The sequence below is a fragment of the Rhinolophus ferrumequinum genome, chromosome 25 (genome assembly GCF_004115265.2).
Source record: "Rhinolophus ferrumequinum isolate MPI-CBG mRhiFer1 chromosome 25, mRhiFer1_v1.p, whole genome shotgun sequence".
Classification (NCBI taxonomy): Eukaryota; Metazoa; Chordata; class Mammalia; order Chiroptera; family Rhinolophidae; genus Rhinolophus; species Rhinolophus ferrumequinum.
The window spans coordinates 13,191,379-13,217,387 of NC_046308.1; the positions used below are offsets into that span (position 1 = coordinate 13,191,379).

At 42.8% G+C, this 26,009-nt stretch overlaps 3 protein-coding genes across 5 annotated transcripts; 1 reads left to right on the top strand and 2 right to left on the bottom strand.

Moving 5' to 3' along the window:
- Positions 1 to 371: 371 nt before the first annotated feature.
- Positions 372 to 3,034, bottom strand: TRIAP1 (TP53 regulated inhibitor of apoptosis 1). Its single transcript, XM_033097357.1, has 2 exons — positions 2,824 to 3,034; positions 372 to 2,136 (listed from the first exon to the last, which is right to left on the bottom strand). The coding sequence occupies exons 1-2, from the start codon at positions 3,001 to 3,003 to the stop codon at positions 2,053 to 2,055; spliced, it is 264 nt and encodes an 87-aa protein (XP_032953248.1). The 5' UTR covers positions 3,004 to 3,034; the 3' UTR covers positions 372 to 2,052.
- GATC (glutamyl-tRNA amidotransferase subunit C) lies at positions 3,025 to 12,172 on the top strand. Of its 2 annotated transcripts, none has more exons than XM_033097355.1 (4): positions 3,025 to 3,143; positions 3,257 to 3,429; positions 8,840 to 8,943; positions 10,798 to 12,172. In XM_033097355.1, the coding sequence occupies exons 1-4, from the start codon at positions 3,063 to 3,065 to the stop codon at positions 10,848 to 10,850; spliced, it is 411 nt and encodes a 136-aa protein (XP_032953246.1). In that variant the 5' UTR covers positions 3,025 to 3,062; the 3' UTR covers positions 10,851 to 12,172. The 2 variants fall into 2 exon arrangements, with proteins under 2 accessions (XP_032953246.1, XP_032953247.1); XM_033097356.1 differs by having other exon boundaries at positions 10,990 to 12,172.
- On the bottom strand, positions 9,743 to 20,198 carry SRSF9 (serine and arginine rich splicing factor 9). Of its 2 annotated transcripts, none has more exons than XM_033097354.1 (6): positions 19,902 to 20,198; positions 19,405 to 19,704; positions 16,097 to 16,254; positions 14,417 to 14,589; positions 12,624 to 12,772; positions 9,743 to 9,760 (listed from the first exon to the last, which is right to left on the bottom strand). In XM_033097354.1, the coding sequence occupies exons 2-5, from the start codon at positions 19,590 to 19,592 to the stop codon at positions 12,629 to 12,631; spliced, it is 663 nt and encodes a 220-aa protein (XP_032953245.1). In that variant the 5' UTR covers positions 19,593 to 19,704; positions 19,902 to 20,198; the 3' UTR covers positions 9,743 to 9,760; positions 12,624 to 12,628. The 2 variants fall into 2 exon arrangements, with proteins under 2 accessions (XP_032953245.1, XP_032953244.1); XM_033097353.1 differs by lacking the exon at positions 9,743 to 9,760 and adding an exon at positions 12,272 to 12,500 and having other exon boundaries at positions 19,902 to 20,197.
- Positions 20,199 to 26,009: the final 5,811 nt, after the last annotated feature.

Genomic DNA, 26,009 nt, shown 5'->3' on the forward strand with positions numbered 1-26,009 from the left:
GAGTGGAGCTAGTTAAGTATCAAGATTGGGTCCTGACAGACTTTGAAGGGCAAAGACATTGAGTGGCCAGCAGAATGGCTCTATTTTACATGAGAAAGAGGTGTGTATCTGTGATTCTCTACAGTTAGTGCTTCCTGTATCCCAGCTTTCTCACTTCCCATTCTACTGGCGTTTGCTATGGTCAGATCATTTTCTCCGAAGCTGTCAATTTCTCACCTTGGTATCATCTCTTAGCACCATGAGGGATGGGTCAGAATCCTTTGGAGAAATAAAGGCAGTATCTTTGAAGTAGCCGAAATAGGTGGAGGATGAAATCAGAACAGCATGAGGAACAATCAGAAAAAATTATTCTCTCAGTAGCAATTACAATAAAAGAACATGGTTGGCTTGGAGCAGATTTTATTCTCAAAGCTCAACAGACAGTTCTGTGGTAAGAGTCAAGAAGCTATAAAGTTTTGGTGTTAGCACATATAGTAAACTGGTACTGCAAAGGTGAGGCAGATAGAAACACGTTATGAAAACCATTTACAGTAAGGAAAAAAGAATCCATGCTATCTTTGCCATTTTGTGATCTAACCACAGGCCGTGCTTCCCTATAGAGCTGTTGTGCTTGTGGCCAGTTTGAGTTTGGGGCAAGATTTAACTTCAGCTTGCTGCCTGGTCTCCTTCAGCTGGGTTCCAAATATCTTACAATCCTTGCAGAATGGACCTTAAACAGTCAGAATATAAATGCAGAATGTTTTCAAATGACATTAAGGACTGGTCACATTAAATATGAAGTAGTAATAAGTAAAGTGGAAAGAAGATAGAATTTAGGCTTTCTGTAAATCAAGTTTCATACTACCTTTGGGCACATATAATAAATTGAACCCAATACTCAAGATAGGCAGTTGTGGGGACTAGATGATATTCTAAAGTATGTAAATGCTCACCTGATCCTGACATTTGTGCCATGAGACATTTAAAGATATTGTGTAGCCTACTGTAGAAATACATTTTAGAAGTCAGCGGGGTTTCTAATTGCTATACCATACTACCTTGCTTAGAGAAATCTTCACTTTCTTCACCTTTAAATTACAAAGCATAGAAAACTCTACCCTGTGTATATGTGGAATATGTGGGGTAACAGGGTAATACTAGTTCTATAAAGTACACTGAGTTCCAGCGGCAAATAGTGATGAAAACTAAATGTTAACAATTTATTCCATCGTCATGATTACAGACAATACAGGACAGGTGGGTAAACAAGGCAAATAGCAAACTCTTTTCTCCCATTTAACCAGATACAGCATTTTGATGATATACATGTTGGTTTAATTCATTGACTTGGGTTGGAAGCTAGCAACAGCAAATCTTTGCAATTTAGGATCTTCCTCCATAGTATACCCCAAGGATCTTAACTACTGAACTATACTATGGTGTTCAGTCTAACATTCTTGAAGTTTTCGCATCTTAATCTGAGATCTGACACCTCTTGTTAAGGCAAGGAACTGTCTGTTAAAAGCTTCCTTTTGGCTTACCGAGACCACCAGCAAGCTTAACCGTTAAGTTACTATATAAAAATAAAACTGCTCCAAAGCGTTGATTAAAACTGCTGTGCTGGGATCCCTTTTCAGAGCACTAGATCCCTGAGAGAAAAAAGAGGTTCTAACCAATTGCTTTCATCAACAGTGACCCCAGTACAGTGTTACTAATGTTCTTCGCAGCATAACTCGAGGTCAGGAAATCGTGATCATCCTGACATGTTTATCATTATTTACATAAAAGGTATATTCAAAGCTGATCCCAGATGAAATATTGCAACCATAATCCCAAGAAATTCAGTTTTAGCACATTGAGTTCCTGCACAATGCCAGAGCAAATGAGAAATCATCCCAAAGCAGAGTGATGGTTCATCATCTTTTACAAGTGAGAAGAAAACATCGAGGAGGAGGAAATACAAGCACTCCCTCCTAAACTCGTTAAATCAATGGCCATCTTCACAGCCTTCACAAAATCCAGAGTGCTCAATTTCCTTATTTGAGGAGTCCATTTTCAAGGTGGCTGTCAAGGTCAAGAAGAGCTTTCTGGCTTTTCTTTGCCATGGCCCATGAACTCCAGTCCTTCAATAGGAATCTCCTTCTCTTTTATTGCTTTCTGAAGGGAGAAAACAGGTTATAAAGGTCAATATGATGCTTACTGGCTATGTTACTTTCTGGCTATGTTACTTTGAGCAAGCTTTTCCTGTCTGCAAACGCAGTAAGGATGACAGGAATTACCCTGAGGATGTTTTAAATTAACTGGGAGTGCTGTCCTTACATGTCAAAGTAGTTTCATATCAGTTGGGCTGGAATGAAAATTCCCCTAGCTGGTCGAGAGAGAAAACAGGCCAACGAAGAGATGATAACAACAAAATGAAACCCTCCATAATGTCTACCTGGCCACAGAGAGACGAACACGCTGCCTCGCCTCCCAATAACAGTGGGAAAATGCACCACCGTAAAAATCAAGGAAACGATTGTAGTGAACTTGGCCTAATCACTTCCCGTTTCTGGGCGTGAGTGTTCCATTTTTAAAAGACGAAGAACTACTCCCACTTTGTAAGTTTAAGAGCACCAAATAAACCAAAGCATATTACTATGCTCCGTAAAAAGTAAAACACTACAAAAGTACTTAACTTTGTCATCTGGAGAAATACCAGGCAGCTTTGGTGGTGGCGGCAGAGCCTCACTGAGGCTCTTCTTCACCCTCCGCATCCCAACCCCCCCAAGTGACGAGGCGTGTGGCCCGGGACACCGCAGAGAGAGCGCGGGGCCGGGGACAGAGGCGAGGGCCGCAGCTCACCTGAACACACTGCTGGTAGCGCTTGAAGAGGTCGGTGCACGGGTCGCCGGAACTGTCCCCCTTGAGGAACTTCTCGGCAAACCAGCGATTGAAGCACTGGTCATACTCGCGCTTCATGTCGGTGCATCCCTCCCCTACGCTGTTCATGGCGGCGGCAGTGGAGACGCACTCTGATGTCATCACTCTTAGGCGCGTCGCTTGGCTTTGAGGGCGCACTACGGCGGCCGAGCAGAGAAGAAATGTGGGCGCGGGCTGTGTGGCTGGGCCTTCGGGCCCGGGTGGGCGGGCGCCGGGGCTTCACCTCCGAGGCAGATCCTCAGGTAAAGGCCGGGGGATGGAGGGTCCCTAGGCGGGTGGTGAAGCAGGTCGGAAAGCGGACCAGGCCCCATCCGTGACCCACACGCTCCGCCTCATCTGCCCCCGCCCACCCCAGGGAAGTGGCCGCATCACGGCCGAGGTGATCGAGCACCTGGAGCGTCTAGCGCTTGTGGATTTCGGCAACCAAGAGGCCGTGGCACGGCTGGAGAAAGCTATCGCCTTTGCAGACCGGCTCCACGCCGTGGACACGGACGGGGTGGCGCCCATGGAGTCAGTACTGGAGGACAGGTAAACTCTCGGGCGCGGCCCCGAAGCCTTGCCTGTGGCTCCTTTCGCAGCCATTTAAGATGGTGATTAGTGTCTCATTTCCCAGAGGGAGAAAGAGCTTTAGGCGAGATGCAGACACTTGCCCACGGTCATCCCGCGGTGAGTGGTTTCCCGCCTTCCCCCCGTTCATTATAGATCCCATCACTCCCGTTTAAAATCCTCGAGGCCTCCCAGTGTCACTAGGAACAAAATCCAAACTGCTGATCATCACCTTCGAGGGTGTACTTCACAGAACCTCTGCCTACCACTCAGACATACAACTCTTTCCAGTCCAGCCACATTGGCTTCCTTACTGTTTCTCCAATATGCCACATTAGTTCTTTCTTCAGGATCTTTGCACTTGCTATTCCCTTTTTCGTGGACAGTCTGTCTCTTCGGTTCATCTTCTCCGAAGGACCTCTCCTGACCACTCCAAATCCCTTCCACCCTTCCAGTTACTAAGTCCTTATCCTGTAGAGTTTTCTAATCATTTTCTTGATTATTTTTGTTGATTTGTTATATCTCGTTATTAGAATGTGAGATCATGTCTGACCTCCTTACTGTTGGGATTCCTGTCTCAAAATTTTAAATGTACGTATTTTCTGACCTAGTGATTCCCTATGGAAATAATCTGTGAAAGTGCATCAAGATGTAAGCACAAGTGTCCAGGGTATGCAAATATGTTCATAATACAAAAAGCAGCAACAAAACCTCCAGAAACAATCTAAGTGTCCTTTGTGTCACACAACAGAATACTCATCAGTTGTTAAAAATAATGAAACAAATAACTACATATGCTGGTATGGGAAGGTCTCCAAGATATATATATAATAAAAAAGGCAAAGTTCAGAACATTGTATATGGTATTGATGCTTTATGTGTAGTTTTACATATTCTGGTGTATGCATTAAGTTTCGTTTTGTCCCCTGAAAAGGCATGTAAGAAACCTTTAGAAAGTCTTTTTTAAAAAGTGGGAATGCAGAGGGAAGTTTTAACTTCATTTTATACCAAGGAGCAAAAACACAAATGCCTAAGGGGCCAGAGTAATAACAGAAGTACTGAAATAGTGTAGTATAATACAATAGGGAGGGGTGGGTCTTTGACAGCCTAGTTTGTGACTACTAAAGGGGTGCAGCCTCTACTAATCTCTACCAATTGTTGCCAAATTGAATACATTTTCAAAGAAAATGCTTTTTTTGGAAAGCAGACTTGTTTGCCGTTTGGGACTGCAGCTTTAGGATGATTATGTAGCTCATAAAGACAAGGCAATCTACAACTGTGTCCTAGCCTTTTCCTGAGGGATTTTTTAAAAATAAACTAGTACAAGTGGGAGCAAGAAAAGATTAGTGCCAATAGGGAGAGCCAGACCTATCTGTAACCATAATCTTTGTGTAAAGTGCTTGCTAGCCTCCTAGTCTTGTCTTTTATTCCTTCAAATCCTTTCTCTATTTTATAATCTCATGCTCAGGTCAGAAAGGTTAACCAATTTGTCCAAAGTTCCAGTGTTTCAAAACAGAAACCTGATGTCATTCGCCTCCTCAAGCCTTCAGGTGGCTTCCCAGTGTTCTTCAGGATCAAGACAAAAGCTTCACTGTGGCCTGCTTGGCATCATTTAACCGAGGCCCTGCCCCTCTCTCCAAGACAGTGCTGTAACTTTCAATTCCTTGAGCTCACCATTCTTTTTTCTTCTTAGAATTCTGAACCCCTTGCCTTTACCCCCATTTCACCCCAGCCACTCTTTTTTGCCTAACTTCTTTCTTTTTCAAATTTGAACTGCCACTTCCTCAAGGTCTTCATTCTTCTATGTTGAATCAGGTTCCCTTTCGGGACCTGTGGCTTTTCTGGTATTTCACAGAGCTGTAGTTTTACATGTATTTTATACATCTATTTGAGTGCTGATTTTCTGCCCCTCTCCTATTCATCCACGTTCCAGGAAGCATGTTTGTTATTATGTTTTCAGTACCTAGCACTGGGCAGTCAATGTTTGACTCTTACCATCTTTGGGAAAGCAGGGGATAGAAGCACAAAGTGGCAGAATTTCCCAAGTCATCTAGAGGGTAACTAGAGAAATGCAACTATTTATTACTCAGGGAAGAGTTTGTAAAAAGATGAAGGGAGATTTGGATTTGGTAGTTGCAATAGTGATTTGCACTATTCAGTGACCTGCACTCTTGCCGTAAATTTAGAGACTAGTTTGGGGTAATGATTTCAATTTAGGGATTTGACATTTTGTAGAACTCACGTTTTGAACATTCTGCCTCAGACACTTGAAATGCAAGCCAGTTAAGACAAGTGTTAAATGGTTTTAGGTGATAGCCATACTCGCTATAAAAGCTCTGACTGGCTAATCTCTTGGCACATTAATAACCTATCATTTGGTTTGAGCTAAAATATTTTTTAAAGACCGTGCTTATGTGCTAGGCACTAATATTTATATGCATTAACTCAGCTATCACATAACTCAGCTCTCTTTCCCTGGAAGAGAAATACTAGTATCTCTTTTATAGATGAAACTGAGGCTCAGAAAGGTTATGTAACATGCCCCACTGTTTCACAGGCAGTAAGAGATTTCAGGATTTGGAACTTGGAGCCTCTGCTCTCAAATAGTGCTTTAGCTATGCCATCTAAAGCCAAACCCCGGAAACTTTATTCTTTCATCTCAAACCCAGAGGCTGACTCAGATCAAGTCCTGGCTCCAGCCAAATTGTTCAATGCTTAGCATCTCCCTCAGAGCCTTATTTGAACCAAAGACTCTTGGCCAAATTGATTAGCTTTCATTCCAGTCTGCATCAAAGTAGAAATAAATTAGGAGGGAGGGCAACGGCTAGCAGATGATGAAGTAGAGTGGTGTCCAGAGAAATGACTCCTGGCAACCTGATACCAGGGAAGGGGCAGAAACTGCAACAGCAGACCTGTCCCACCGGTCAGTCCCAGGGCCAGCAGAGGCACTTCTTCCTCCATGTTGCTATCTTGTTTTCCACTAAATGCTTTTTATTTGCATTTCCCACAGTTACTGCCTATGAGCTTCAGAGGGCAGGAATTTCAAGTTCACAGTTGAAGCCTTTCTCAACCAGGGTTTTTCATCTGAACCAGGACACAGAAAGATCCAAGAGACTCTTTTCAATTCTCCCAAGGATAGTTCATAATTAACATTAGCCCAGATACACAGAAGTTGACTTATTATCAAAATGGATGTCCTATGGTATTCGGACTAAATTCTTGTGTGTAACCCAGACCAAGAAAGATGAGGTGAGGTAGACATTTAGTTAATCAGTAATTGAAAGGCACCTAAAGAGCTCAGCAGTTCCTGTTCTGTTTTATGTATGATTCTGAGGTCAAGAAAAGTTCAGCCATTTGCCAAGTGATGGGTCTGCTTGACATGGTACCCTCAGAGACCCTGGGATCAGTAGCCTATAATTACAAAAACATAGGGAGATGGTGGGTTTATTCTAGAAACAACTTCATCATAAACAGTAATTAGGTGGAAATGTGTAATATTTGAAGGGGTAAATTTTGTTTTTCTGGTAATGTTACTTACATAGGAAACCTGATTACCAAATGAGTAAATAAATCAACTGCTACTAGATTAACTTTGGGAAGCAATAACTTTTAACCACCTGTTGGCAGTAGTAGAGTCTTTGTCAAACCCTCCAAGCCCCCAGGAACTACTAGCAGCCTCCAGTCTGTAGGGAGTCGGCAGGGTAAGTGTGATTACAGCCAGTTAAGTGCACAGTTACACTCAGTGAGTGGTGGGGACTGAGATGCACTCACTCTTTCTGAAGGAGCAGATAACGTTGTTTCCCCCAAAATAAGACCTAACCAGAACACAAGCCCTAGCATGATTTTTCAGGATGACATCCCCTGAACATAAGCCACGATGTGTCTTTTGCAGCAAAAAATAATATAAGACCTGGTCTTACTTTCGGGGAAACACGGTACTATTCAGCACCCACCTTTTATTGATGAGAATACAGTCCAGCATTATCAGATCTTTCTAACATCATTTAATCTTCCCAGCAATTCTATGAAGCATTCTACAAACAAGGAAACCGATACATCGAGAAGCTAAGTAATTTGCCACATGCCACGTGAAGGTAGCTGTGGTGAGAAAAGCACTCATCACTGGGATTTGAATTCAGCTGTGATTCAGGAACCCAGGCTCTTCGCCATTTTGTTACACTGCTCAAAAGAAATATATATAAACTCCAGAAAGTCCAAGGGTCACCTTTATGGATGATTTTTATTTTTGTTCTCCAAGTTTTCTTAAGTGAACGCATAATCCTTATATGGTTAACAAAAAACACAACTAGTACAACCTTCAGTTTTTTGGCAAGAAGTTTAGCCTGGAAAGATCACACTTGTTCAAGGTCACACAGTTAAGAAAGTGCCAGATCCTGGAATGGACTCCAACTCTCCACTCTTTGTACTATGAATAAGTGTTTATTGTGTCTAATCTTAGACTGGGTGCCACGAAAGAAACAGAACTAGTCCTTTCCTCCCCGATGTTTGTTGTTTGTTACATCCTTGCCCCTTTGTCCCATGAGGTTTGGCCCCAGGTCTATGTCTGGCTCAAAGCTGGTCCCCTAGCAGACTCAGCAGAGTGCTTTTTCAGCTGGAAGCAGGCTCAGACCCCGTCATGTACTTTGCAACCTTGAAACAGTGGTAAAGCCTCATAGATATGTTCAGCTCCTGTTTGGTTTCAGTGGTTTGCCATCTGGATACTTTAATGAAGCCACTAGGCCCAGAGAACAGTGGGAGACTCCTGAGCTGTTTGTGGGACATCTTACAAGGGGAAGCACTTTTATGTCCACAAAGGTGGCTGCAGTGAAAACAGCACTCGTCTTAGAGTACCAGACTGGGCTCAGATCCCACTCCTGTCACTTAGGAGCCAGGTAGTACCCTTAAGTCACTTAGAACCACTCCTGAGCAAGTTACCTGCCAGGAAGTCCATTTCCTATCACCCCAATCTAGTTATTTCTTGCCCATCCTTTAGCAGTGACATCACCTATCCTGAGTACTTGTTCCTCAACCAGGCTGGGTCAGGTGCCCTTGCCTACTCCCTCGGCAAGCTGTGCGCACCTGTTAGATTTAAAACATTATATTGTTAATTGCTTTTAATTATCTATCTTCACCCAAAGCAATTTACTCATAGTAATCATCCAAAAATATTTCTTAAACATATCAATCCTAAGGAATAACGACCACTTACCTCACAGGGTTGTTGGGAGAAATCTATAAACTATATGTAGACTGTCATTTGGTCTCCTATCGACCATAGCTCCTCCACCATAAAATATGCTGCCCCCTTATTCTCTCAATTCTTGACCCTCTCCACCCATGCCGTGTCAGCCTTCCTCTCTGAGAGGGTAACCATAAGCCTCTGGTTTTGTAGATGTCTATACTTGAGACCTGACAATGTGGTAGAAGGCAACTGTGCGGAAGAAGTACTACAAAACTCCCATCGAGTTGTGGAGGAGTATTTTGTGGCCCCTCCAGGTACGTGTTGCTCAAAGTGGTTTAACAGATTGTCTCACAGTGAACTAAGAACATAGTAGAACTGTGATTCCCGAATTTGCTATGTGAAAGCACTTTAAAAAGTATAAAGTGGGAATTAGGTGAAAGTGGTCAAAAGGCACAAACTTCCAGTTATAAGATAAATAAGTTCTGGGGATATAATGTACAACATGATGACTATATTTAACAATACTGTATTGTATACTTGAAAGTTGCTAAGAGAATAGCTCTTAAAAGTTCTCACCACAAGGAAAAAAGCTGTAACTGAGATGATGGATGTTAACTAATCGTATTGTGGCAATCATTTTGCAATATATGCATGTATCAATTCATTATGTTGTACATCTTAAACTAAATACAATGTTATATGTTAATTATTATCAATCAAATTGGAAATAATGGGGAAAATCCCATTAACAATTTTTAAAAAGTATAAAGTGCATTTAGGTCGTGGAATTACGGTGGCAGTAGAGTCCAGGGGTCATGCTCACCTCTAGAGGCCAGTTGCTAACAGGAATGAGCAAAACAGAACTGGGGCAGGGAGCGGTGTGTACAGTAGCAAATCTGGAACTCAAGCTCTGCCTGAAGGGGCAACTGGCATTTGCTGCTTCTCATTCAGTACCGGGCAGGAGGAATGTGAACCCATTTTCCTAGAGAACTTGGAGATCTGGCATTTTGTGTGATATTTCCCAAATTTTAAGTACTGACAACTAATTCAAAAATTTTTTAAATAAAAGACCATGCAAATAAAACATACCTGCAAGCCAGATGCATCCTGTGAGCCATCAGTTTGCAACCCCTGGTGTGGAGATTTGCATCTTTAAACCTCATTGCAACTATTTTAAATGGAAGCTTTAAAGTAACTCTGGGCCAATAATAAAATCCAGAACCTTGGATGAGCTGAACTGTTTTTATCTCCTCTGCAGATAGGTGGGTCCTCAGAGCTTCTGCACCCCTCTGGTTATTTGGGAATGTGACTAACTAGCCTAAGCACTCAGGTAGACAGCTTTCCAAGTGCCAACTTCAAATTCAGGAGCTGTCTTAAGAGGAGAACCATTCTGAACAGCCTCCAGTGACAAACGTCAGCCCTCTAGCTCAGGGGTTACCTCTTTGATCAAAACTAACCAGTTAAAAAAAAGCTTCGGTTACGGGATGTAAAGTACAGCATAGGGAATATAGTCAATGGTATTGTAATAGCTATATAAGATGTCAGAGAAGTAGTAGATTGGGGGGGTTATCACTTTGTGATAGATAATAGTAAACGTCTAGTATGTTGCTTTGCACACCTGAAACTAATAAAAAAAAGATTAAGAAGTAGAAAAAAGGCAATTTGGATAATAAAACAAAAACAAACAAAAAAAAGTTCTGGTTGAATCAAGGATGGAAAGGAAAGCTAAAAAATTTGTGAACTCAACTCTTAACCATGCCTGATTCACTAAACCACCTCAGTCAACTGTGGAAATAAGATTTTATAATCCATCTCAGAGCCTGATGGTTGTCACTGCTTGAAGAGACACACCCACTGATCACATGCTATTTTCAAATAGAACCTGTATCAGACTGCTTCTTGGGACAAAGAGTTCAGTCAGTCTTTCCTTCCATTCCTATATGCATATAAACAAACGGCTAATTAACCTGTCTGCTCCTTATTGAAAAGTGCATTAACTAGGCTTCACTTACAACTGTGATTCTTGCAGATACTCAGCGAAACAGGATAGTAGCTACACTTATTTGCATTGCTTATTTTCCACGACAAACCAAGTGGTAAGTTAGCTTAGAGCCAGTTGCGAAGCAGGCTCAGCTATAACATTCTTTTTTGTTACTGTTTTCAAACAGGTAATATCCCTTTGCCAAAGCTGGATGAACAAGAGCCCTTCTCACATGGCTGAGTAGCTATTCTGGGAAGGGGTACCCTCTGAACACGTGGAAACACAATAGTACTTTGTTATTAGGAACACCAATGTTCCCACTTCCTTCAGAAGTCTGAAAAAAATTGATGGTTAAGTTTTGTTTTTTTGTTTCTTTTAGTAACTTAATAATTCTTCTGAAGACAGAATTGGGAAATACCTAGCTCAAACAAGGCAGTGAGGTTCTGATGCTAATGGAAAAGGCATTGTCAGTTTCCAAGGAAGTGGATCAAGTATTTACTCACAGGTTGTTCTGTTTGTTCGGAAAACATCCCCCTTTATCGCCTCCCAAAGACTGCCTACCAAACTGCACTTAAGTGAATTTTTCTATCTATGTGACTGTTAGACCACTGCATCTGATCACTGTGTGACAACCTAAGCTGTCCTTTTTAGTTGCTGTTTCTGTCAACCTGAGCAGCCTTTTATCTTTACTGAACACACTTGAATTTGTTCCTGGTTATCCATTTTATTCTGAACAGAGGGCTTTCTGCTAAGGTCTGAAGAACGTTCAAAACAGACTACAGCTTGGGAACCCCTAACTTAGAACCACCCACCATCCCACAAAGTGATTATATAGCCATATCTACAGTTTCTCTTTCTGAAAAAAACTTATAAAAGTAGTCCTGGTGTTAGCTAACAATACTTGTGTATTAAAAATGTGCTGAGAGGAGAGATCTTACGTTAAATATTCTTACCACATATATATAATAAAGGAGTAGGGAGACAATGGGTATGTTTATGGTCTTGGTGGTGGTGATGGGTGTATGCTTAATCCCAAACTCATTGAATTGTATACATTAAATAACTATAGCTTTTTATGTCAATTATAATTCAATAAAGTGGTTTTGAAAAAAAGAACCCCAGGCCTGGGACAAAGTAGATCCCCCCCCCACCAATGATTACTGAATTACTAAGCAGAATCCAAGATGGTGGGGTTTTTTAGTTTTTGGTTTTTTTAAAAAGTTCAGATACCAAGGATAAATGAGACAGAAATTAAAGTGATAGAATCGTAATTTAGATTTTTTTGCCAACCAAACTGCCAAAGTTGGTTTTGGCTAAGAATCTCCCAGTGATCTTTATGCTGCTGCCCATTTATAAAAGTCTGTTTTTATTCTTCCTGTTCCCTTCCCGTATCTACAATGCTCACTTTCCTGTTAAAGTAGCTTAATTTATAAGCTTGGTCTTAAACTATTATAAGAGAACCCTGAACCTGCCCTTGGGATTGAAGTTCTCAAACCACCATCATCAGCGCAACTACCTTTATCCCCAAATAAAGATACCACTCCTGCTCCTTAACATTGGGTGCAAGTTGCCACTACAATGCAGTGATTTTTTTTTTTTTTTAATCAGTGTGCCTGTTTGGTGAAATCTATGAACTTATTAATCAAGGACAACCACACATGTCAATTACTAAACGTTTAAAATATATTTCTAAACAGAATGCGCCGCCTCAGTCACAGTAACTGCTGATCTCCATAGCAGAGCCACCCACAAAGACACAGGACTGATTTTTAACCCCCAGAATCAGGGGTAAAAATATACAACTTGTTTCTGAACCAAAACCACACTTTCCACAGTTGAAAATGTTTCACTGCTAATATGGCCCTGGTAGAAATTATGTAGTTTTATTTCCTTAAAAAAAAAAAAAAAAAATTAAAAAAATTTACTAAGTCACTAAACCATCAATCTGGAATGTAAATTCTGAGCACAAAGCAGCTCAGTTCACCTAAAAAATAAAGAAAAAATTCCCATCACCTGTTTCAGTAGGGCCTGAAAGGAGAGAAGTAGTGTGGGGAACCCCTGCTTTGGTATGGAGAGTCACGGCCTCTTGACCCAGACCGAGACCGTGAGTAGCCATAGCTGGTGCTTCTCTCTGGATAAACTCGGATGTATGAAGCTTCACCCTGAAATTCAAACAAAAAAGGGAAAAAAATCAGACCAAGAATAAAGCATACCAATTATGCTTTATTAACGGCTACCTAACGTTAATAGTTAACTAACTATTGAGCACTATTTGCCTGGCATATCATCTCATCAAGACCTCATAATTCTGAAGTAGGTACTCATATCAGCAGCCCATTTCAAAAATGAAGAAAACTGAATGCTATCATATGCCTAAGGTGACACAAATAATAAATGGCAATGTGGTATGTGGTAAATGCTCAAATACTAGTTACTACTGTCAACATATTTTAATTACTGCCACTGACCCCCAGAATCTAAGAACTGGAAAAGATCTGAGCTCATATATATAGTTCAGTCCCTTCCCACTTCATATATGCATCTTTCGATGGGCACCTGTGGAACCTATATTCAGCATCTCCCAGGTATCATTACCTGGCCCAGATGCTCTAGTCATCTTCATAATTTCGTTTCCTGGCAAGTCTTGTAAGACAGTGCTTTTATTTTGACTATTTTGCTTATGGAAGAACCAGGGTTGAGTAGCCTGGCTAAGCAGCTGAGGAGTCATGTTTAGGCTGGCCTGTCTCTAGGTCCTTTGCCCTCAGCTAGCATTCTCAGATCTAAAGATGCTAAGATGAAAGAAGCCAGCTGCTTTCCCAAGGTGAAGTCAGTAAGTGCATTTACCCTGAGTTCTGCTGTGCAGTGTAATTGACTAGGTACTGTTTTATTTCTGTTCAAAATTCAAGTCCTAGGGGTTAGTCTGAGCAAAAAGCATTGTTAAGCCATAAAATTAGGGAATTATATGAACCCTTAGAAAAAGAAATGGGCCTAGAAGTTCATGTGGGCCTAAACCCCACAGCAGATCAGGACAAAATTACCAGAAAACAACTGGTGGTCTAATATCTGGTCTCAATGGTATCAAAGGGACAGTCACCATTTGAATCATTTTGAGATACTATCCAAAGCAGCAGCCACCTTCTTGAAATGAAGGACATCAAGAACTAAGTCCACAGGGTGAGGTAATGTACCACAAAAAATGCCAAAGTGCCTCAGGTTTCAGAAAGAATCCTGTACAACTTGGGGAAAAGTGAAGTGACAACTCAGCCCCAATGGCAGTACATAGAAAGGCTGAGATGATGAGGTTGGCTTGCAGAGTCCAGACTAGACCCAGAGGAGGGACAGCCATAATAATTAGGTTCACAGAGGGACACTGCAGAGTAAGCCAGTTGTGAAAGGGATGTTACCATAGAATAGCTCACCATATTACGACAGACTACACCAGTATTCTCTCCAGGTTAAAAACACTACCGTGTTTCCCCGAAAATAAGACCGGGTCTTATATTAAGGTTTGCTCCAAAAGACGCAGTAGGGCTTATGTTCAGCAGATGTCCTCCTCAAAGGTCATGCTAGGTCTTATTTTCCAGGTAGGGCTTATTTGGGGGAAACAAGGTATGACTGCAAACCTCTCTAAGCATCCCTGCTTAGGCATGCTTAGGCATGAATACCTTGGCTTTCTCCACTTGAGATAAATCTTTAATGGTACTGTGAGGTCGTCAAATGGCAAGCGCATGGCCTGTTGCTACTTCTGCTAGGTCAGCTTCAAGTGAAGTGGTCTGGTACAAGCTCAACAGAAGGTGGGGACCCACCTCATGAGAGCGGAATTTGGTGTCATCCAGTTTACGCAGGGCATATTCCATGTCTTCTTTTCTGAGATACTCAACCATCCCCATTCCATCCTTCTGCACATCTGCATAACAGACATCCCCAGCTTCTCGCATGTGATCCTTCAGGTCCTGCCAGCTGCCTGATGGAGGAAGTCCTAGGCATGGAGAACATAAGAGAAGAGGCCACATCCTTCAGCCATGTTAACTGTCCTGTTAAGAGCCAGCAATACCTAGGATTCCTTTTCCATCAATCACTACTTTTAAATCCTGAGGGTCCTCAAATCACAAATCTTGATAAGGGACATGAAACCAGAGAAAAGCACTGAAGTATGTGTGTTAAACCACCTTAAGAAGGTGGTCCTATCCTAATCTTCCAGAACAAGCTTTCCAAACAGAGCAAGAAGTTATCCCATTTTAAGTTTAGTATCTCTGAGAATTCATAGCCTCGCTTTCTTTGTCCTGCATAATTAATATCAAATTCCCAAGACTTTGAGTTGTAATTTTTCCTGTTACGACATTTATCAGTACCAATGATTTCTTGCCTGACTGGGTTCCCAGGACACGGGAATTTTGAAACCATCCAATGACCAAAGTGTAGCAGAAGGTAACAACAACAAAAATTTAAAGTTTATTTTTTTGTAGGTGCGAATAACTGACAAACTAGACAAAATACCTCTTAAAAGATCACCTATATTCTTCAATACAGTTGGGGGGAAAAGGTAAGACTCAGACGCTAAAACTGGTCGGGAGTCATACAACCCTACCTGATGTCATGAAAGGGAAATGTGCTCCTGCTCTCAAAGGCTGTGTTTACCGCTCACAGCTCAGGACTGCAGCCATTTCCTAATAGTTTTCTAAGCAGGATTTCAGAGCAGCATGGAGAGAAAAAAAGATATGTATGACATCCTGAAGGAGGGAATAGAGTTCTGGGGTTAAAAAAAAATTATGAGGGGACACAAAATCGGCAGATACTGACAGTATCACTCTTAAGCACCAGTGGAGTCCTCTGTGATTGTGTGACATTCACATCTAAAAAGGTGCCAGGCTCAATACATTTCACTCCACCAGGGCCCTAAAATGTGCAAAAGGCCCCAGGTCTTTACCAGGATTAACATTTCGAAAGATGCATAAACCTCCGAGCTTAGCATTTCATCTCTTGTCAACACTAGACATTTAGTTCTATACTTTGTAATACAATCCCTAAAACTCAAGTTGTTTTATTTGTTTATTTATTTGCATAAGTCCAAAACCACCACAAAATCTGCCCTTTTTCAGGATCCAAGGCTGGATAAGTTGTTCAAATCTGGCTCCTGGAATGCCTTTCTATCAAGTCCAATACCAGGGTACACTTCAAAAGAAAACATCTTTAGAATTCCAGTACAGGGGGTTTTGCCATCATCTTGCCTTTCAACACTAGAAAACTCTGTTATAAGGAGCAAGTTTATGTTCTACCAAGGCTGCACTACCAGTGCAATTTCATTTGCAAGATATCTGCCTCACTGGCAAGACAGGGCAGGGCTTCAGACTGTCAGTGTGCATAGGGTATGGAAAATAAAGCCCCACGTATCCCATGTACTGAAGAATAAAGGTAACATTTCTTGGAGGCCAGACTGTGCTAAGTATTTTACATGCATCATTTCATTCAGTTTGAAAGGAACATACCTGAAACAAGAACTCGGAAATCAGATCTTGTAGGAGGCCCATTCCGCCCACCGCGGGGCCACCCACCCCGACCTCCGTAAGTCCTGGGGAATTCCACACGAAGGCGACATTGGCCATAATCATAACCATTCCGTCCATAAATTGCATCCTCAGCATCTCTGCAAAGAAAAGTCTGGTGTTAGTGCTGCTCAGGAGGCTGACTGACTTCCCAGCGAGGGGCATGGGTAACAAGCATCAAAGGAAAACCTAGAGAAAAAAACAAATCAAAACAGGATCCTGAGGTACTACTACTTTGGTTAGAAGACCTTTCACGATATTGGAACTAAAATTTACAGCTGTCACATACAGGGCTTTCTAGGTATGAAATGATAATGGGTAAACAGATTATAAGAGGACTAATTCAAAAACAAGAACAAATTGTTGACAGGTGACTGATTTCACCTATAGAACAATGTTTCTCTCACCTTGATGGGAAGTTTCTCAAAATGTACACCACACACTAGTCCTCTAATATTCTCCCACAAAGCCTAGTACCATCAAGTCTATAGAAAGAAAAACCCATTTAAAAAGAAGGCTCAAAAGACAAATGCAATTTAGTTTTGTGTAAGAAATACAGAACTTTCAAGTGTACATTTTCAGCATGGTTTGGAGAAATTATCAATTTCTCATACAGCACAGGGAATATAGTCAATGGTCTTGTAATAGCTATGTACGGTGTCAGGTGAGTAGTAGACTCGTTGGAGTTATCGCTTTGAGGGTGTGAATATCTAATCATTATGTTGTTTCGTACACTTGAAACTAAACAAAAACAACCCCCCCCACAATTTCACCAAAAAAGGTAAAGTTACTTTTAGTCTTTCCTAGGGCTCTGGGAGAGGTAGGAATGCCAAGTTGGGTCTCCAGTATTGGATGGGAGAAAGAATGGCCTCAGAACTTGGATGGACAAGCAGAGCTGAAGATACAGTAATGAAAGCATCATTCAGTTGTCACAGGCTCATAATCACTTATCAAGATTCTAGTCACTGGATTAAAAGCAACAAGGACCACACCCAGTGCAACCCTGGCTATATTTATAATGCAATGGGAAAGAGGCAGACTTGCTAAGGTTTAAACCAGACTTCGAATACAAATGGTAATCATTCTTCTACTTTCTAGTAGCTGTCTCTGGGTAAGTATTTAATCAACTATTTACATCTCTAAATGTAATATGTCTGTCTATCTCACACGGCTAATGTAAGGATTAAATAAGATACAGTGTGTGCAGTGCTATGCTTGAAACTTGGCATCTAGTGATATTAAATGATAACTTTTCTCAACAAGACAAGTAATAACAAGTGTTGGAGAGGCTATGGAGAAAAAGGAAACCTCATACACTGTTGGTGGGAATGCAGATTGGTGTAGCCATTATGGAAGGCATTGTGGAAGTTCCTCAAAAATTTTAAGAATAGAATTACCATATGACCTAACAATCCCTCTCGCAGGTATATACCAAAAAAAATTGAAAACATTTATCTGTAAAGATGTACGAGTATGTGCTCCAATGTTCACTGCAGCTTTATTTACGGTGGCCAAGACATGGAAACAACCAAAATGTCCTTCAATAGATGATTGGATAAAGAAGATGTGGTATAGATACACAATGGAATACTACTCTGCCATAAGAATAGATGAAATAGTGCCATTTGCAAAAACATGGATGGATCTTGAGATTATGCTAAGCGAAATAAGTCAGAAAAAGTCCAGAACCATATGACTTCACTGATACCATGTGGGATATAAACCTGAAAGTAACAAAGGAACAAGACAAAGAAACAAAAACTCAGACACCAGGATAATACCAGAGGGTGAGGGGGGAGGGGTGGTAGAAGAGAGTAAAAGGGGTCAAATATATGGTGAGGGAAGAACTGACTCTGGGTGGGGAACATACTATGTGATATACAGATGATGTATTACAGAATTGTACACTGGAAACCTATGTGATTTTACTAACCATTGTCACCCCAATAAATTTTAATTAAAAAAATTTTTCAAAAAAAAACCAAGACAGCTTTCCTATTATTAAAGGAACGTGGGAAGCGGTAACAGTGTAACATATTCTATAGTAAGTCTGTATTCTAAAAGCACAGAACCAGGGGTTCAAATCCTCTCTCGATCCCTTCTTAGCATTCCTTTACTAACTCTCCAAATTCTGTTTCACCTGTAAAATGTGGTTATAGGTTGTCAAATACACTAAATAATAAAAAGAATGGTACATGACACATGGCAACTACTCTAAAACCATACCGGAACTGTTACTAATTAATAGAGGTGCAACCTTCTGCAATTTAGGTGTGAGAATGCCTCTTTCCATTTTTGAGGTAAACGGCAAACCTCGGGGTGCCTCCCCATCCTCGGCTGCGCTCCTTGCCCCATACCACCACATCGGGTAGACAAGACCCCTACAGTCAGTCCTTATAGTGACGCCCGCAGGGCACAGACTGGGTAAAGCGTTCCCGCAGACAATGCTGGAGAACAGGGAGCCGGCCACTATTTACCCCGAGCGGACTGACCAGTAAAATGCTGTGGCTTCTAAGAACCACCAACCGCAGTGTCGCAAGTTTCTAGATCTTTTCCGCGTTGAGGGCCGGCAATGTTTGCAAAATCACAAAGACCCCTTTGAGCTGGTTTACGAATCAAGAGCTTCCAAACCCTTGGGGCATCTAGCGGTGCCTCCCTCATTAGAGGAGGGCGGTGAAATCAGAGACACCGCCCCCCTCCCGCCCCCCCCCCGCCCCGACTGCTTTATGAGTTTTTCCAAATCCCCGATGCTTTTAGAAGGACAAGGCCCTGGCCTTGTGGGACGGGGCGCGCGCGCGGACGGAGGTATGTTCCATCATAGAGACCCCTCTACGACCTCCTGTGCCCCTCAAAGACGAGTTCGGGCTGGGGGAGGGGTGGGGAGGGAAGGCGACTGGTCACTCCTGCTCTTCACCGAGCTGGTTCAGAAGCCCTGGGCCGCTTCGCCCTCGGGGTGCCTCTCCAGCTGCGTGGGAGAGAATGGTCATTTGTACCATCCCTGAGGCCAGTTCGTGCGGGCTTAGGCCCTCCAAAACGCCAGCTTTTGTATTTTTTAAGTAAAGTAAAAAAATAATAATAGAGGAAGTGACGACGGCGCAGAGGACGGCCGGGAGCCTGCGGTGAGAGGAGGCCTCAGTCTCCACCCGGGGGCGCCGTGAGGGGTCTGCGCTGAGGGGGGGAGGGGAGGCCATGGAGGAGGGCTGGGCCCGGGGTTTCGAGCAGGCGGGCGAGTGGATGGAGCGGGGCCTCACCGGGGGTCCTCGAAACGCACGAAGGCGAAAGGCACGAGGCCGTGCCGGTTCTTGAGCTCGATCTCGCGGATGCGGCCGTACTTGTAGAACAGGTCCTCCAAGTCCTTCTCGCGCACGTCGGTCGGAAGGTTCCCCACGTAGATGCGCCCGTCGCCCTCGCCGCCGCGCTCGTCCGCCCAGCCCGACATCCGCACTGCCGGACGCCGCGGGCCCGCCGCAGCCCACGTCGCCGCGCCGCCGCCTCAGCCGGGGTCCCCCTGCAGCGTACCCGCGGGCTCGGAGGCGCTCAGCCGCACTGCACTGTGGGAACGCGGAGCGGAAGAGAAGGGGTCGGAGGAGGCAAAAGGAATCCTCTTAAAGGGGACGCGGCTTCGAGACTGCGCGTGCGCGCAGGACCCCTTTAACCCCCCCGCCCCCCAATAAGTGCCGGCTGGCCCTTGGGCGCCGAAAGGGGTGTCCAACCACTTGGGTTCACAATCGAAAGGCAGTTCACTCACCAGCTGTGTGGACGTGGGCAAGTGACAGGCTCCCTGTCTCTTTCTGCCTCTGTAGAGCTGCCTACCTCACAGGCGTTTGTGAGCTCTTCACGGAGCTGGTTCAGGGGCCAAGGTTCCCAAGCCCTGGGCCGGTTCGCCCTCGGGGTGCCTCTGAGTTGATGCGTGTAGTGCCCAAAGTGGGCCCCGCGGGGCTCCCACTCTGCGTGCGGGGCCTCGGAGGGAGAGTGTCAGGCCCCGGCCGCAGACCGACCCCGCTGTGCCTGAACGAGTCCGAGACAGCCGAGTCCGGGCTGGGCGGGGCTATCGCGGCCCTCCGCCTCAGGTCAGTAACCCTCTGGGCCACCCTGACCCCATTTTACTATTGCTTAGAACTGACGGTGTAATTCTAAGATGGACTGAGATGAGTGTGAAAGGTCTGAGACGGAATCCGTAACTATCATAACTATCACAGGGTGTTCCCCGCGATTTCTGCTTTTGATGGGATGGATTCCGATATTATAGTGAGAAAACCGAGGTCTCATAGTGGGTCAGCATTAGAACCCAGAATCATGCTCCCAATGTTATGTGCTGAGTCCTTCAGGAGCTCAGGTAGACCCTCACCTTGGCACTTTTTCACATTTACATCCCATAGTGCAGGGCATTGAACCTGGGTACGTTACAGAAATGAAGCCTTGCATCCAAAAAGTCTTGGTTTCGAAAGATTTGTCATATTAAAAATGAAACCTTTAGGGAACATGAGAAAGGAAACACAGCAAAATGTTAACTGTAGAATCCAGATGTTGGGTGTAGTCAGTTGTGTTCACTTTACCCTTCTGTTAACCTTTCTGTATATTTGCAAGTTTTTCATAATAAAATGTTGGAGGAGGGAAGGTAGTTGATTTGTAGTTACCCTACCTCTGAGTTTTTAAAAATCAAAGAATTAGACACGCACAGGTAACTACTGCCTGCATAACCTTTTTGGAAGGTAAGTTGGTGGTATACATCAGGCCCTGATAACACACATACACCTCTTGATCCAGTAATTCCACTTGAAGGATTTTATAATAAGGGAATAAGACATCCTCACAATAAATTGTGTATGTTCATTGTGTCAGAGAGGGGGATCATTGCCCCCGTCTACCCTTCTTGAGTTCTTAACACCTAGACCAGTAATAAAATTGACATAAGACCAGACTGACAGGAGAAAAACCAATTTAATATGTGCACACGGGAGATCATACATAATGATGCCCCCAAAATGATGAACCAGCCGGCTTTTTGTACTTTTTAGACAACGAAACAATAAATTTGTGAAGAAATGACAATGCAAAGACTTAAATTTTGGTGCTCATTACTGAGGAATCTAAACAAATTGGGCTGGGGTAGCAAATTAGTAAAGGAGTAACAAGGTTTCTTTATGAAAGCTTTTGGCCCTAGAGTCCTTAAGTCTAGAGTCCGGGGTGTTTCTCTTAGGCCTCTGCAGCTAGCAGGGCACCTTTCACAGAGATTTATTTCCTGCATTCAAGAAGACAAAGGAGGGTCAACGTGCCCTTTTGCACTGGCTATTTGTCAAATAACTTTAATTCAAAGTAATCAACATTGTGGGATATTTCGGGATGGCCTGCCCTGGGCCCCTACAATTGCATTCTGTGAAATTAAAAACATGAAACTCCTGATAGTAAGGGAGTGGTTCAACACAATGATAATGATTGTTACACAATTATTAAATGATGTTTTGAAAGATATTAAGGTCATGCTAATTTTGTTATAATTAAAATGAATTAAAAGTGATGTTTAATATATACATACATATACACATTTAACTATATATTCTGAAGGAATCTGTTAAACTGGTTGACACCAGTTGTCTCTAAAGAATGCAGTTGTGGGAACTTTCACTTTAGATGTCATACATTTCTGTCAAGTTGAAGAGTGTTACTGCAACTATGTTTTATTTTTATATTCTGAAAAAAAGGAAATAAAATTTTATGCAATATTATCCAGTTCTATACAAGAGAATATGTACATGTATATATAGTCATTGCTTATAACGAAACAGAGAAGAAAATAACGTTCCAAATGATGGAAATGATTTCTATATTTTTATTTTTATTTATGCTTTTCTACATTTATCAAATTGTCTATAATTAGCATGTACTACTTTTATAATTGGAATAAAACAATAAATTATTTCTAAAATAAAACAATCAGGACTATGTTGTATTCTGGGTTGTATAAAGCTAGTTGTTCTTTGCAGGCCTTCAGAAGGCCAGCAGGAAAGAGCCCTGTCCAAATGTGATCTTGAGTCTTAAGTAAGCCTTATAAGAGCTTACATATCCTAAAGGCAAGCTAAAGTCCAGTTGCCTCCTCATAATATCACTGTCTGAGTTCTACCGGTCCTATATGATTGTTGTCTGGAAAGACACCCCCCTCCAAAAAAAAAATGCTATTGGAGACAATTGAGTAGTCTCCTAGGGAGAGAGAAATGGAATCAGTTAAGTGACCTAATAGGACTCTAGGTGGAGACTGCTTGTGAATAGGAATGATTCAGCACGTATTGTACAAAACCTTGCCGTGTGCAGTCACCAAAGGGGTTCATACCTAGCCTAGAAGATACCGTGCCCAGATGTGGGAATATGGCAAGTACAGCCTTCCTGGATTAGAAGGAACACTGCTAAATTGCTAGGAGGCATTTAGGACCATCCCTGGAAGCCCAAAGGTGGATTTTGTTTGTATAAGCCCAGTTACTAACCTTTACAGGTTAGAGCACAAACGAGGCCAAAATTATTGCTTCATGCTCAAGGGGCCCATGGGCGCCATGCTCTGCTAAGGCCATCGACACTACCCAGGGTGCTCTTCTGAGCTTTCGCTCATTATTCAGCATCACCAAGTGCATGTTGTAATTTAGGCCCTGTATGAGGCCCATGGCATGCAGTAATACACCTCTGTCTTAAAGGTGTATATTCACCTTTAGGTGTATATTGCTATTCAGTCATTTAAAGTGTTGTGATCAGGGTAAGCTGCTGTGAGACCACCTAACACAGTCTTAGAGATTGTAAGGAAGGCTTCCAGAAGGAGGTGTTTAGGTTGAGTTCTGAAAGACCAGCATAGGAGTTAACTGTAGGAAGAAGGGGAGGGCTTTCCAGGCGAAAAGGACAGAACGAGCAATCGTTCAGATAGAAGACAGCATGGTAGCATAGGGGCAATCGCCACCACCCTATGTAGTATGGCTTGGGGCAAGTTCAGGTGGGGAAAAGGAGGGACGTGGAACTGGGACTGAGTCTTCAAGGCCTACTAAACCATATGGAATTTGATTCCACTGAGGGCCATGAGTAGCCATTAAAGGGTTTTAAGGAATTATGCTAGGATGAGGCCTCAGGAAGTGGCAGTAGAGCAGACTGGAGTAGGGGAGAAGACCCAGAGCTAATTTGACTAGAGGGCAGCTGCAGGATAGCAGGGCAAAGAAGAGAAGTGAGGGGGAAATATGGCAGTAGCTTTCATTATGGGGGAATTTAGGGGAAAAGGAGAGAGAATTAAGGGGTCAGTGTAAAAAGTATTGCTGTTTAATTACTGTGTAAGCCGCCTCCTGTGACTTCATTAGATTCCTTCATTAAAAAGTACATTATCCATTAATGATTTTGGAGTTGGATTCTTACTGTTCTGAGAAAATATGACAGTGTGCTCAGATTAGCATAAAGGTGAGTATAGGTGAGAACAGGGATAGCCCCAGATAGCCCATTGACTAGCAGGTTACATGGGGAAGTCACATGGGAGTGGGTGCAGGGAGACACCAGTTAGGAGACCACTGCAATCACCCAGGCAAGAGAGTCAGTGGCCTGATGTAAGGTGATAGAGATTCTAAGGAGATGACATATCCCAAGGAGATGAAGTCGTAGGACTTAGACATAGTGTGGACATGGGGGCTGAGGAAGGAAGAGGAGTCCAGGGTGATCCCCAGGTTCCTGGCTTGGGGACCCGGTTAGGCAGTGGTAGCATTCTGAGATGGGGGGATAAAGCAGAAGGAACTGATGTATGGAGATGGATGATGATGAGTTCAGGTGTGCGTGGAGGACATAAGAAAGAAGGGTTAGAAGTGTGATGGCTGTGGGCTCTGCCCTCTCCACTGAAAACAATTCCAGGTTCATGACCTAATGGTGGTGGATGGGCGTTGGAGTCAGGTAAATGGGATAGGACTGTCCTTCCTACAGGGATAAGCTTCACTTAAAATACATGGGAGCTCAATAAAATTCATCATTCCTAATATAAGAATGGCACCAATGGACTTGTTTTCAAATTGAAAAGAAGCCTTTGACCTTGGCAGACTACTAAGAGTTAATGCGTTTCCCACAGCAAGCCATTTACTACTGCCTACGAGGGAGCTGGGCAGTGCCCAATAAAAAAAAATAATAAAACAATTAACAGTGGAGATAAAACATTCCACAAACCTGACCGTCTGGTTTTCTTCCTTTCCCTGTGACATCACTCCCCTCTGGCATCCCAGCAAAATGATTTCCTCTCTGTCAGGCTCAGTCATGAGCTGCTCCCAGATCCTGGCCCTTGGGAGCAGTGGGCAGAAGAGAAAGTGGTGGGGGAGTGGACCATCAGTGGGAAAATGAGTCATCCCGGAGAAACTGGTCCTGGCTGCCAGGGAGAGCTGTGGGCTGGGTCGCTGTCTAATGCGTTCTTGGGCACAGCAGCCTGGAAGCTTTCTCTCTGTTCGTTTTTGCCACTATTTGTGTGATGGGGTAAAAGAAAACATCTTCTCTTGGAGAGCTCCATAAGAACTCGCTGTGCAGGGGAGCAAGGGGAGAAGCAGCAGCAGATCTAGGAGGTTTGGAGAGAGTCCGGAATGGGGGTGCAGAGAGCTTTAGGGAAGCAAGTGCCATGTGTGGGAGGGAGGATGAGAAGAGAAAGATGAGAAAGATAATTCAAGAGTTGCAGTGTGTTGTGAATATTATTCCCCTTTGGTGTTTTCCTAAGAGACTGCAGAAAATCTTTAACATTGTTTTTCAATTATTTTTGGATAGTGAACTGATGTTTCTTTGAATGTGGCCAGACAGGTAGTAAGTAACCCAAGGGCCTGGTTTCATATGAGGTACATTTAAAGCAGTGAGCATAGCGAGTTTGTAGCAGCTCTGTTGCTTCATTTTTGACAACTCGCTGCATTCTGAGGTGGAATACAGCTTGTCATATCAGGGCTTCTTTTTCTTGGATTCATGGGTTTCAAGGATCAGTGAACCATTGCCTACCTACCCGGTCCCCACCTTGAGCCTACAAAGTTGTAAAATTGTCAAGATGGATGCAAAATATTTCCTGTGAGCAGGAAAGTCATTATTCTGGGAGAATATCCATGCAGGGCTACCAATAAAGCTTTGTATGATGATGAAAACATTCTATATCTGAATTCTGGGTGGTAGCCATTAGCTACATGTGGCTATTAAGCACTTGACTACTGCAGCTGGGAAACTGAAGTTCTAATTATATTTAATTGCAGTTAATTAATTTAATTTAAATAGCCCAGTGTGGCTAGTGACTACCATCTAGGACAGTGCAGTTCACCATTCTCAAAGGCGTGTAAACCACACCCCCACTACCCCGCAAAATGTTAACAACCACTGGGACCAATCACTTCCCATTACAGCCCTGTTATGTTGGCATATAGTAAGTGCTTATTAAACACCTATTGATTTTATTAACTAGTACTTAAAGAAGAGTTACTCTAGCTCCAGAAAAAGGGAACTGAGGTAGAAAATGACAAATGGGCTCCTCGAGTTCACAAGTTTTATTTTCTAAGCTCCAAATTTGTTACTTTCAACCCAGAACTTTTCCCTAAACATACGTTGGAAACTTACTTTATGGCAGAGTAAACTAGAAACACAAGCAAAGGGTTGAGGGGTATAAAAAGATTAATGACAGTCCTAATAATGTTTTTTGAAAGAGGATGCCTTAATTTAATAGAATGCTAACATTTTTGGACTCAAACCAGTTTTGTACGAAGCAGATTTTTAACGAACTGTGTTAATAAAATTAACAATGGTACCTCAAAAATAAACACATTCCTTAAAGGTAAAGAACAAATATGGGAAATATCTAGAGATTTTTAAAAAGTAAATAAAAATAAAAATGAAT

Excerpts from the sequence above, each read along its gene's own strand:
- TRIAP1 (XM_033097357.1), bottom strand. The coding sequence starts at position 3,003 with ATGACATCAGAGTGCGTCTCCACTGCCGCCGCCATGAACAGCGTAGGG. Across the intron at positions 2,137-2,823 it reads GCTACCAGCAGTGTGTTCAG|AAAGCAATAAAAGAGAAGGA; the intron begins GTGAGCTGCGGC and ends TTCTCCCTTCAG.
- GATC (XM_033097355.1), top strand. The coding sequence starts at position 3,063 with ATGTGGGCGCGGGCTGTGTGGCTGGGCCTTCGGGCCCGGGTGGGCGGG. Across the intron at positions 3,430-8,839 it reads GAGTCAGTACTGGAGGACAG|ATGTCTATACTTGAGACCTG; the intron begins GTAAACTCTCGG and ends CTGGTTTTGTAG. Across the intron at positions 8,944-10,797 it reads GTATTTTGTGGCCCCTCCAG|GTAATATCCCTTTGCCAAAG; the intron begins GTACGTGTTGCT and ends GTTTTCAAACAG.
- SRSF9 (XM_033097354.1), bottom strand. The coding sequence starts at position 19,592 with ATGTCGGGCTGGGCGGACGAGCGCGGCGGCGAGGGCGACGGGCGCATC. Across the intron at positions 16,255-19,404 it reads GTGCGTTTCGAGGACCCCCG|AGATGCTGAGGATGCAATTT; the intron begins GTGAGGCCCCGC and ends TTTTCTTTGCAG. Across the intron at positions 12,773-14,416 it reads CCAAATTCCGCTCTCATGAG|GGTGAAGCTTCATACATCCG; the intron begins GTGGGTCCCCAC and ends TTTGAATTTCAG.